Source organism: Buteo buteo, chromosome 16 (genome assembly GCF_964188355.1).
Source record: "Buteo buteo chromosome 16, bButBut1.hap1.1, whole genome shotgun sequence".
NCBI lineage: Eukaryota > Metazoa > Chordata > Aves > Accipitriformes > Accipitridae > Buteo > Buteo buteo.
Genome location: NC_134186.1, coordinates 29,590,497 through 29,602,192, shown reverse-complemented (window position 1 = coordinate 29,602,192; position 11,696 = coordinate 29,590,497). Strand labels below are relative to the sequence as shown.

The 11,696-nt window shown below is 59.4% G+C and overlaps 1 protein-coding gene across 2 annotated transcripts; it reads left to right on the top strand.

Annotated features, from left to right (window-relative positions):
* The first annotated feature begins 30 nt into the window (after nucleotides 1-30).
* Nucleotides 31-11,688, top strand: CPSF7 (cleavage and polyadenylation specific factor 7). 2 transcript variants are annotated; one of them, XM_075048429.1, is made up of 10 exons: nucleotides 31-73; nucleotides 827-945; nucleotides 5,672-5,890; nucleotides 6,504-6,607; nucleotides 6,976-7,121; nucleotides 8,685-9,093; nucleotides 9,191-9,309; nucleotides 9,414-9,582; nucleotides 9,724-9,897; nucleotides 10,039-11,688. In XM_075048429.1, exons 2-9 carry the CDS (start codon nucleotides 892-894, stop codon nucleotides 9,890-9,892), a joined length of 1,389 nt encoding a protein of 462 aa, XP_074904530.1. In that variant the 5' UTR covers nucleotides 31-73; nucleotides 827-891; the 3' UTR covers nucleotides 9,893-9,897; nucleotides 10,039-11,688. The 2 variants fall into 2 exon arrangements, with proteins under 2 accessions (XP_074904530.1, XP_074904529.1); XM_075048428.1 differs by having other exon boundaries at nucleotides 53-112.
* Nucleotides 11,689-11,696: the final 8 nt, after the last annotated feature.

The window sequence follows — 11,696 nt, the reverse complement described above, 5'->3', positions numbered from 1 at the left end:
AGGGGCGGGCCGGAAGAGGCGTGACGCGAAACCGGAAGGGGTGTGGCGTGGCGCGGCGGCGCTGGCGGTGGCGGTGAGCGCGGTTGGCGCGCGCGCTCGGGGCCTGCTGGCGGTAACGGGCCGGGACGGGGACGAGGGGGCCGGGACGGGACGGGGGGGGGAGAGGACACGGACGCGACACTGCGACCCCCCCACTCTACTCTTGTGCCCCCCTCCCTCCACCCCCCCCACAGCCCCCTCCCCCCCAGTGCCCCGGGCCCGGCCGCTCGGCAGGGGCGGGCCGCGCCGGGCCGATATGGCGGTCTCTTCCCCCCGCCCCCGGTGGGGACGGGGAGGGGGTTTAGGCCGGGGGGGGGGGAGGCTCAGTTCGGGTGGCTGGAAGCGGTAGGGTCCCCCCAGGGACCCTCGCTGTTGGGGAGGGGCTTGCCCGGGGTGTGTGTGGGGGGGAAGTGGGTGCCCCTGGGTTTGGGTTAAGGGGGGTTGGGGGGGTTGTGGCCCCCGGGGTGGGGTGGGAAGGGGAGGGGGGCTGGGTTATGGTTGCCCCCTGAGGGGGGGTTGTTGCCCGCAAGGGTTGGGTAGGTTTAGGGGAAACGGGGCTACGTTGCCCCCGGGGGTGGCCCTCAGCGAGGTGGGGCGGGGGGCCCTAGGCAGAGGGTGAGGGGCTGCTGCGGCCCCAGCGTGGGTCTGGGCCGAGGCTGTGGGTCACTCTGGAGGGGTGGCTGGGTGCCTGCAGGGACGGGGGGGGGCAGATGGGACTCAGGGGGATGTGAACAGTGGGTCCCCGGTGCCTCGCTGACCCTCTTTCTCCCCCCTTGCCATGCTGCAGTGCACCTTTGGTCTTCCTGCTTCGTCCCGGTCCCAGCCCGGGCTCCTGCTCCCGTCTCTGGAAATATGTCCGAAGGAGTGGATCTGATCGACATCTACGCCGACGAGGAGTTCAACCAGGTGAGCGGCACATCTGGCCACGGGGCTGGGGCTACAGAGCCCCCTTTTCTGGGGGAGAGCACTGTAATCGGGGTCGGCCAACTCGTTAGCGAGGGGTTGGAGCGATTAGCGTGGACTTACCCACCGGCTGGTATGTACACATTGAGTGGAGGCAGAAGATGTGACCTGTGTGCCTGGGAAAAGGTACAGCACTGGAGAGTCCCTGTGGGGAACCAAGGGCTGGGACCATTCCTAAATCCTGGTGGCTGCCATCTTGAGCTGGGAATAATAAAGGGTCTTTCTGTGGGTTCGACATGTGGATGGTCACAAAATGTTTAGGAGGGGGAAGGCAGGGTTTGGGCCAGAACAATTGCCAGGATAGTGACGAGCGGGGATCGAAGGGGATAGTTGCAGCCTGATTGGAGAAATGAGAAACCCAAATTAGAAGAGGCACTGCCAGGGAACCGCAGGGTGAGGGAACCCAGAGCATTGAACTCGCGGGACCACCAAGGCTGGGAAGCTGTGGCGGGGACTCGCTGTGGTCAGAGAGCTGCCCGTGGGCCACCTCACCCACCCAGAGGCTGTTTGGGACTTACAGGAAGAAATGACAGAGAATGGGAGGGTGCTTAGCTGTTAGAGAAGTAGACTTTAGAGAGGGATCTGGGAGAGCGGGTGTGAATGCAGATGTTTGAAGATTAAAAACAACCATGGAAAGCCTATGGAGGAAAGTTGGTCTGCACTAGAGGGCAAGCTGCATGAACTGGAAACAAAACATGCGGAGGAGGGAATTGCCCTAAGCTCCCAGAGGGCTGAAGAGGAGCTGAGGGTGATAAACCCTTTGTTCTGAGGAGGCGGGAGGTTATCAGGTGAGAATATGCCGTGGGTTAGACCTTCAGGGAAAAGCGAAATGGTGGAAACGGTGTTAACTGCCTCGGAACCGAGAGGACTGTGAGGTGCTTTCCAACCACTTGGGAAAAAGCAGGAGTTCTCCGCTGAGAGCAATTGCCTTGGAGAAGGGCAGGGTCCAAGCTGGCTGTACCACTGCCAAAATAACAGGAACCTCACTAGAAAAGGTGAGTTGCAAAGCAAACGTCTGTTCTGCTTGTAACAGCCGGGCAGCCCTGCCCAGACACCCTCTGACTCTGAAATACTGCTTCCTGCATCCTTCCTGAAAAAATCCCAGAATAAACCCGATTCCCATGTATTAAACAGTCTAGCACTGTGCTGGGACCAAACAGAACTGCTCTGGCTTAGGAACTGCCTCAATTTGTGTGTTTTCACACAATTTGCTTTTAACAGAATCGTGAAATAGGTGTTCCTGGACTTGGGAGCGGAAGGGAGAGCTGGATAGCTGTGGTAATAAGGGTGGAAGGTGCAGATTAAGAAAACGTGTGGAGGTCACTGGGCTGGAGTTTAGAAGCGCACAGAATAGCCAGGAAATTTCATTTCTGGCAATTACTCTGAACGCCAAAGGGAAGCAGTGAAAGTGGACGTGGTAGCTACTGTCTGGAGAAGAACTGTGACGTTGGTGGGTGTGAGTTGGAAAGTCTGCAACATCTCGGAGGACAACTAATGAACAACAAACAAGTGGGAGGACTTAACAGGAGAACTCTGCTGCTGCTTCATGGGCGATCTGCGGAGATGGGCTAGTGCTGCCTGTCCCGCCTGTGCCTGCAGGTAGGCTTTCCAGTGAAGTCTCGGCTCCCGGGAAGCCTAGAGAGGAAGGGCAAAAAAAGCAGTGGTTTAAGTTGATTTGGGTATGTCTGCTGGGGAGGTGAAAGGGTCTCTGATGGGTCTGGTCTGGTCTTGGTCAAGTCTCGGGGATCTTTGGGAGTAAAGAAGTTAAGCAGCATTGAGAGGAGGATGGAGCAAGCCTGGCTGCACAGCAGGAAGCAGCATGGAAAGATTTAACTGGAGGGTTTGGGGGACAGTACACAAAAGATCTTTGACATGGCCAAGTAGATGGAGGCTTCTTAAAGCTGGAAGTGATTATCAACGCCGCCAACTCCAGCATCTCGGTCGCCTCGGGCTGTGCAGCAGCAGGAAGAAACTGAGAGTTAATCTGTGCACAATGGCGCGCGTGGGATCAAAGGGCAGTAGGAAGGTGCACTGGCTGCCCCGTAGTCCCTGTGGCACACCAGGGATGGCAGCGTGGTTCCAAATCCCACAGCACACGTGGTAGTTACCGCTGACGGTGCCTGGCTTCATCCCTGTGCACCTCACAAGGCGTCACGCATGGGTTCAGAGCGTGTTCGCTGTGTTGGGGTTTGAATGGCAGTGAAGGTGTTAGGTGACAGGGCGGTCGGTGATGCAAGAAGCCTCTTGCTACCGTGCGTTTCGAGCGATGGTCTGCAAATTCAGTGCAGTGGCGAGGGCAGAGAGCAGCAGAGTGGACTGAGCGCTTGGGCTGTGAGTGCTTCTACACCATCTTCTTATCGGGCTGTTAGTTTTTAAAGGAGAGCGTCAAAAACGGAACAGACCCAGAGGATCTCTAAAAACTCCCAAGCTGAAGCATCCCCTAAGTAGCGTATCTGAGGGCTTTCATGCAATTTCTCCTCTAGCCCTCCTTGTTTTGTTCTTGACTTTATGAAACTTTCAGGCAGAAATCTTCCAGCCTTGGGCTGTGTCCAAAGGCGCTTCGTCAGGGTAGGAGTGTGGGAGGCGGATTAAACAAACAGTTGAGCTGTTTTGAGAATGAGTGTAAAAATACTGCTCCCTGTTGAAATTCTTACAACCTTTTGATCAGCTCTGCAGCTGAAATAGGCAGATGCAAAAGTTACGGCTTGCTTTAGAAATGGATGTTGCTGTCAACATGTCTGGAGGAAAGTGGTTTGATTTTGATACTTCCGTGACCCTTTGAAAGCCGTGTGCTGAGCACCCTTCCCCGTCTCTCCCCTGAGCTCACAAAGGGACGTGTTTTATGTGTGTGGTTTCCTGACCGTCACAGTGTCGGGGATTTAACCACCTCGCGCTATCTCTAGCAGAAGATGTTGTCCAAACTGCCTTTGAAGTCCTGGAATTAAAAATTTGGGAGCAGAGCCTCTGTTTTTGTGCTGCACAGGACCTGTGCGTTGCTCCCGTGGGACAGATACCAACGTGGTAATTTGTAGCAGAATTGATGCTCAGCACATGCTGAATCCGGGTGAGCAATTAGTCTGAAGATCCGTAGTAAACACAGCACTCGCTGTACACTCCAAATTAAATATAGCCCGGAACAGGGTGGGAATTGGAAGGCAGATCTAGGACACTTGAGTTCACAGCTCAGAAGATTCCTTGGTGGCTGGTTCGTGCCGTGAAAGGCTGCGCTGCTGAGAGGAGGGGAAATGGTGTGCGTGCATCTGTGCGTGCAGACGGCGTGTGTAGCTCCTACCCTGAAGAGGGCTCTGCTGGCCCAAAACCGAGTGAGCTTGTGGCGGCGTATCCGAGGCGAGCAGGGTTTGAGGGAAAGTGAAACCCCCAGGCTGGACTTGTTGTGAAGTGTGTGCCTGCCAAAGAGTGAGAGGCTTGTCCGTTGAGGGCGTTTGGTTTTCCACCACTGAACTCTTGCCCTCGCACGCTTACAGAAGGTGAGCTTCCTCCTGGTAGCCTCCCAGAGCAGCAAGTTGCGTCTTGCCCCATTGCTCAAGACAGCTGACACCCTAGCAAGCTGGTCCTCTGCTCGCGCGAGGTGTGTGCTGGAGCTCAGCGGAGGAGCACACAGAAAAGCAAAAGCCTTGTTGTTGAAGTTTGGGGGAGGAAAATCAAGCCAGCGCAGGTCGCCAGTGGGGTAAAGCCTTGTGGTTCTGCTTCCTGGAATATTCCTCCCTTCTCCCACCTCCTTATGTGTAAAAAAAATGCTCCAGGGTTATGTCAAGCATTGCAAAGCAGAGCCCATCGCCCTGTCTGCGGGGCACTGGTAATCCTCATTGCTGGGGAAAGGAGATGTTGATCCTGTTGCTGTGGGGCTTGCGTTAATGCTTGGCCGGCTGGAGAGCTGGGCAGCTGGACTGGAGACGTGCATGAGGGATTTCCACATTGCCCAGAAAGAAGAGCAGACGCTGTGGTGGATTGCTCAAGTGAGGGGTGGTCATAAGCCTAGGGCACGGCATGTTTTTGTAGGGCAGTGGAGTAGTGGGGAAGAGCAGTGGGGTGCTGGGAGGGGTTCTGCTGGGCCAGGGGAAAGTGTGAGGAATTGTCATTGCAAAATTAAAGTGCTGAAAGAGGGACACACCATGGTGGCATGCCACTAAGGGGAGGGGACAGGGCTCCAGGCAAGAGGAGCTGGCTTGTGAGAGATAAGAGGCGCTGGATCTATTTGCTGTGGCTTCATTCATGGCAGTGATTCATCACCTTCTAACTGTGAACAGACCCAAGAGGAGTGGTTTGGGCGCTAAACCTTTGGACTCAGCTTGTGCTGCCTCACAAGAGCTCGTGCGCGTCGGCACTTGGTGAATTGGGACAACTGGTTTGCAAACTGTGAAGGGGGCTTCCTAACCTCCAGTGTCATTCATCTGCAGTCCCCTGCACAGCGGGGCACCTGCGGCAGAGCAGCACCGTGAGATGACTTTAAGCATCTCCTGTGGTGGTTGGTGTTTGGCTTCTGCTGGACGGTCATTGCTGAGGGAGGAGTTGGAGGACTCCAGCAGAATGGGGCAGTCCTCCAGAGCCCCGTTCAGGCTCTTAACAGCCCACAGGTTCCTTTCTGAGCTGTGGTTTCACCCCTGGGGTCTCCTCTCTGCAGAGGTGCTCACGGTGTCTCCCCTTGCAGGACTCTGAGTTCAGTAATGCTGATCAGATGGACCTGTACGACGATGTGCTAGCAGCCAGCTCACAGCCCCCCGAAAGCCGCACCAGCAGCTCGGAGGCACCCCCGGAGATCCGCCAGGAGCCGTCCCCCAAGCCCAACAGCAAATCTCCTGCCATCCTGTACACATACAGCGGGTTGCGCAACAAGAGAGCTGCCGTCTATGTGGGCAGCTTCTCCTGGGTGAGTGGAATCGCTGCCTGGCTGTGCTTGCTTGTGGAGGGGGTGTCCAGACCACCTGCATGGGAAGTTTGGGTCTCCTGTGGTACATACACAGATGGAGGTCCTCCAGAGAAACCCCTGAGGGGCTGCAGGGCTCTTTAGGGGTGCTGTTCCTCCGTGATTCACGCTGACCCAGTGTCCCAGGCCGGGTCATGAGCTGGGCTTGACATTGTGTTCCTTGGGGAAAAGGGATTCGTAGCCCTTAGGGGCTTCAGGTTGAGTCTGGGGCGAGTGACCAGCAGCTGCAGTGTTTCCCTCGCACCGGCTGCTGCCCCACCTGGCTCTTCCTTCTTGGGGGCTGCGTGGGCAAGTCACCTTTTGCTTTTGACAGATACAGGGAGAGTCCTGGGAAGGCTCTGTCTTGTCCAGAGAACAGAGACACCTCTGGTAGCCATGCCCAGGACCTGTTTCAGACTCGAGATTGATTTTAAACTCCCTGTAGGGGCTCTGAGGGTGTCTGAACTCAAGTGCCCTGCCCCAGCCCCCTGAGCGCTGAACCTGGGTTAGCTGGGGGGGGGGCAGCGTGGTCCTGCAAAGGGCTGTGTGAGCTGACACTGGCCTCTCTTCCCCTCAGTGGACGACTGACCAGCAGCTGATCCAGACCATCCGCTCAGTTGGTGTCTACGACGTAGTGGAGCTGAAATTTGCAGAGAACCGAGCCAATGGCCAGTCAAAAGGGTGAGAGCCGAGGGGCATGTGGGGGAATGGGGGAGTCAGGCCTTCACGGCCACGTCCTCTGTGTTGGGGAGAGTGAGGAGGCAGCCGGTGGTTTTCCTGGCTGGCACAGGTGATGCACAGCCCACCTGGAGCTGGGATGGTAAAGCAGAGACTCCAAAATAGCGTGGGAAAGGGATGGGGGGGGGTCATGTAACACCAGGCTGGTTTCAGCTGCCAGGGAAGGCAGCGGGAGGGGGTGGTGCTGGGTGGTCTCTGCCAGCAAGGACGGATAGAGCCCCATGGGGTTTGGCAGGGGGTCCCTACCCCCTACCAGGGGGTGAACCACTTGGGGCTGGCTTTTCCTGACTGACCGCCAGGCTTTCCCGCAGGTACGCAGAGGTGGTGGTTGCCTCTGAGAACTCAGTCCACAAACTCCTAGAGCTCCTGCCTGGCAAAATCCTCAACGGGGACAAGGTGGAGGTGAGGCTGGCAACCCGGCAGAACCTGTCACAGTTCGAGGCGCAGGCTCGCAAACGTGAGTGAGGCGAAGGCACGCCATGGGTTGGGGGGGGCTTCCACGCTGTGCGGCAGCTCCCGCGGGCCCCGCAGATCCCCAGCAGAGCTGTCAGGCTGAACCCACCAAGACCTCGGGGTGGGGGGGAACACTGCCAGGAGTCTCTGGGGGTTGTTTCCTATTGCTGCTGAGTCTGATTAGATCCTGACCCGAGTCTTTATGATCCCCTTTTAGGTGCTCACACACTGCGAAGATCCCTCGTAGCCTCCTCCTCCTCCTCTCCAAACTGAATGGGCTTAAGCTCTTCAGCCTATCAACATAGCTAAGACCCTCCATATCTATTAGTAGCTCTTCTCTGGATCTCCTCCAGAATTTGTCCATCCCTGCGGAGGTAAGGTGCCCAACACTGGACGCAGTATTCCAGCTGGGGCCTGGCCGTGGGCTTTCTACAATGGCAATAGGTGGTCCTTGCCTCACTCCGCAGCGATGTGACGCCCCAGCCCCATGCTGGGGGGCTCTGCGGAGCCACAGGGACTGTTGGCAGGAGCATGTACGAGGAGGTCTTGGCCAGCTGTGGTCATTGTAGATCCCGTGGCCCATTTCATGCAAGGAAAGCCTTTCTTCCTAAGCGTCCTGGCCGAGTTACAGTGGGGTAGCTGTGACCTTTGCACCCTCCCTTCAGCTCCAGTGCCCACGGTGATCTGCTGCTTGGCAGCACCATACGCTGTTAGACCGCGTCCTGACCTGCCCTTGCGTTTCGGCAGAGCAGGGTGTGTTCCCTTCTCCCGCCGGGCACAGGGAGGCTGAGTTTCGGCCTGCCCCCAGGGGCCTTGCCGTTGGCATAGCTGAGCTCACGTGAATCCTTGCCACCGGCTCAGGAACACCGGCGCCTAGACGGTGCTCCACTTGATGGCCATCAGAGCGGCAAGGCCCGGTGGGGAGCCGTGGCTCCCCCGAGGGGCTCGGGCAGAGGCAGTGCTCTCCGTCGTACCTCTCCCGTCTCATCCTCAAAGCCTCTTTGGACACAGCAAGGGTTCCTGTCCCTCTCTTTGAGGGCAGATGGGCACCGAGTTTTCCTTCCTCCAGCAGCTCCATTGCTGTCAGCACTTGGGTTCTGTCTCCTCGTGTTCCTCCACGCTCAGGCCTTTCTGAACCCATGTGCGATCGCAGGCTCTCTGGGTCGTTTAATGTCTTCGGGGACTCGGGACCCAGCGACCTCTCTGCTGGGGACCTCGCGCCATTTCTTGGGGCTTTTCGCTTCTGTCCCTGTAACCCGCTTGCTCGGCAGCTTCCGCAGAGCCTTGCTGGCCGAGAGCAAGCGTCCCCGGGGCACCGTGTGGGCAGCCGGGGTCTTGCTGGAGAGCTGGTACCCCCTTCAAGGCACGTGGAAGCGGAGGCTACGTTTGGCTGGCTGGATCTTTCTCTGGGCACCTTGAGCTCTCTCAAGGCCGGACCTCACGGGGCTGCGGGAGAGGACGGTCCTCGCGCCGGTTGCCACGGGTGGGGAGGAAGAGGAGGAGGAGGTCTCCGAGACCCTCAGGCCCTCCGGCCACGGCTCATGGCTCTTTCCTGTGCCGCTTGCAGGTGTGCCGCCGAGGGCCCACTCCCGAGACTCCGTGGACTCAGTGGACGGCCGTGCCACGCCGACAGAGAATGCCTTGCCGCCCGCCCGTGTGGAGAAACCCCCCTCTGTCCTGCCTTTTTTCAACCGCCCCCCCGCCGCCCTGCCCCTCATGGGGCTGCCCCCGCCGCCGATGCCTCCCCCGCCGCCCCTCTCCTCCGGCTTCGGCGTCCCCCCACCCCCACCCGGCATCCACTATCAGCATCTCATGCCCCCGCCGCCTCGACTGCCCCCCCACCTGGCTGTGCCGCCCCCGGGGGCTGTCCCCCCTGCCCTGCACCTCAACCCTGCCTTCTTCCCCCCACCCAACGCAGCCCTGGGTCCTCCGCCGGACACCTACGGCAAGGCCATGGCCCCCTACAACCACAGCAGGTGAGAAGGGGCAGAGTGGGGGTGGGCTGCGTGCCACTCGGTACCAAATTGGGGATGGGGGGGGCTATGCTGACCCCCACGTGTGCCTCCTGCGCAGCCGGGAGCTCGGCCCGCCACCTCCCCCTGTGAGCGAAGTGGAGTTTGAGGAGATCATGAACAGGAACCGGGCGATCTCCAGCAGCGCCATTTCCAAGGCGGTGTCCGGCGCCAGCGCAGGTAAAGGTGACCGCTTCCCTGTGCCCCCCATGTGTCCGTGTGTTCCCCCCCCACGCCATCCCGCGGCAAGTCCGCATCCCTCGAGCCTTGCTCCGCTTCCCCAGGCGATTACAGCGACGCCATCGAGACCCTCCTCACGGCCATCGCCGTCATCAAGCAGTCCCGCGTCGCCAACGACGAGCGGTGCCGCGTCCTCCTCTCGTCCCTCAAAGACTGTCTGCACGGCATCGAAGCCAAGTCCTACAGCACGGGCGCCAGCAGCAGCTCCTCCAGGTACCGACGGCTCTGGGGCTCAGAGCCGCATGGGGGTGGCTTCGTTGCACCCCGTCTTGGGATTTTGCTCGCTGTCTCTGTCCCCAACCCAGCGAGATCCTCTCTGGAGGTAACTGAAAGCTTTTTCTTCTTTTTTCTCAGGAAAAGACACCGATCTCGGGAGCGCTCTCCCAGCCGGTCTCGCGAAAGCAGCCGGCGGCACCGGGATCTGCTCCACAGTGAGGATCGGCACGAGGACTATTTCCAGGAGCGGAACCGGGAGCACGACCGACATCGGGACAGGGACAGAGAGAGGGACCGGCACCACTGAGACAGGTGAGCCGGTGCCAGGGCGCTGCCGCATGTGCTGCACCGTCGGTGTGGGGTCTCAGGGGTCCCCCTCGAGGAGTGAGGGCTGAGGTGGAGGGAAGGGTCCTCGGCGCTTCTCTGACCACTCCTCTCGTCTCTCCCCCGCAGGAGTTTGGCAGTAAGTGGTTTTTAATGGACTCGTATCTCCTCACCTCGATCAGGACTACGTGACCGAGGCCGCTCCACCCCCCCGCCCCTTCCCCACCACCCCCAGCTCTCTCCGGGCGCCCGAGGAAAACCGTGCCGCGCTCCGGCGGGACTCCCACCGACACCTCGTGGCCTTGGGGCCTGAGCCTTTGCCCGCACTCACCGCTACTGCTGCTTCCCCGGGGAGAGCCGGGGAGCTGGGGAACGCCTGCGCCTGGGCCACCCTGCTCCACTCCGTGGACTCTCGGACCCAAAGAGAAATGGTGCTTTTTTTTTTCCATGGAGGGAGGTTTGTGAGCCCTTTCCTCTCCGGGGGTGGCTGGAGGGGATGGAGCCCTCCCTGTGAGCATGAAGCACGGGGGCTTGGAGGCGCACAGCTCCCGACCCCGTGCCCGGGTTCGCTGGTATGGGGTCTTCTGCCACGTACCATCCTCTCGCCTCGTCTGGGGACACTCCTGTCCCCATCACCCCAGCAGTCCCAGCACGGGCCCCCCCATCCCGCAGGACACTGTGCCACGCTCCTCCTTTTCCCGCCTCTGATGGAGGGGAAGCGCAGCCCATCCCCTCCACGGGCCTGCTTTTCCCCCCTCGCCCTCTCTGCTCTGTCTGGGAGCGACATGCTGAGGAAGTGGGGAGCTAGAGCTGGGCCGGGGGTCACCCCCTCTCTCTGCCCCGATGTTCCCCACCGGCTCACCGCAGCGGCATTGCCATCCCAAACAGCAGCTCCGGCTGCCGAGCGCCGGCAGGGTCCTGCATGGAGCCGGCCTCTCCTGCAGCACCTTCCTTGTTTTAGAGGAAGCGGAGGAGGCAGAGCGGGGCAGGGCAGGCTGCCACCCCCCCTGCCTTGGGGACTACCTGTCCCCCACAGGTGCTGGGGGCTCTCCCAGCTGTGTCCCTGCGTCCCCCAGCTACCTTTTCCTAACAGGCGGCGCGGTGGTTCCGCGCGTGGTAGCAGCTCGGCTGTGTCGCACAGGCCGGGACGGGGGTGGTGGGGACACGGTGGCGGGGAGGGGGCTGTCCCTGTGCACTGCACGGAGCAGTGGGCAGCCAGGTGGGAGCCCCCCCACCCCAGCCCTGCGCTTCTCCGGGCTGCGAGGCCCCACACGCGTCCCTCCGGCAGGAGAGGGAGAGCCCAGGAGGCTTGCGGTGAGCTGAGGAGACACAAGGTGACTTCTAGGGTGGGTGCCAGCCCCCAGGACTGCCGGCCAGGCGGTGTCACCCTCTGAACTGTTGCTGGACAGGAGAAGCCCAGCTCTGGAGGTCTTTTTAGGTTGAAATGACACACAAACAAAAAAAAAGAAAAAAAAAAAAAAACCCCATCTTGTAAAGTACCATGAGGTGCCAGCTTAGCGGGTGAGTGCCGGGGGGAGCGCTTGGTGGGAGAGTTCTGTTTTTTACTTAATGACACAAATTTTTAGTTTCTTTCCAAATATAGTGGGGAAAAGTGCAGAGCAAACCCCTATTAACCACCCAGCGAGGCGCTGCCCCTCCTGCTCGCAGTGACTAGATTTGTTTGTCTTTCTGATAGGTTGGAAATTGTGTAATAAACTTGATGACATTGTCGATCTTTTATACGGCGCTGTAGGGCTCTTCTGTCATGTTTCCTCCCTATGATGAGT

What these genes read in the sequence shown, in the direction of transcription:
- CPSF7 (XM_075048429.1), top strand. Translation starts at nt 892, where the DNA reads ATGTCCGAAGGAGTGGATCTGATCGACATCTACGCCGACGAGGAGTTC. An exon ending in CCGACGAGGAGTTCAACCAG is followed by an intron (nt 946 to 5,671) that starts GTGAGCGGCACA and finishes CTCCCCTTGCAG; the next exon opens with GACTCTGAGTTCAGTAATGC. An exon ending in ATGTGGGCAGCTTCTCCTGG is followed by an intron (nt 5,891 to 6,503) that starts GTGAGTGGAATC and finishes TCTTCCCCTCAG; the next exon opens with TGGACGACTGACCAGCAGCT.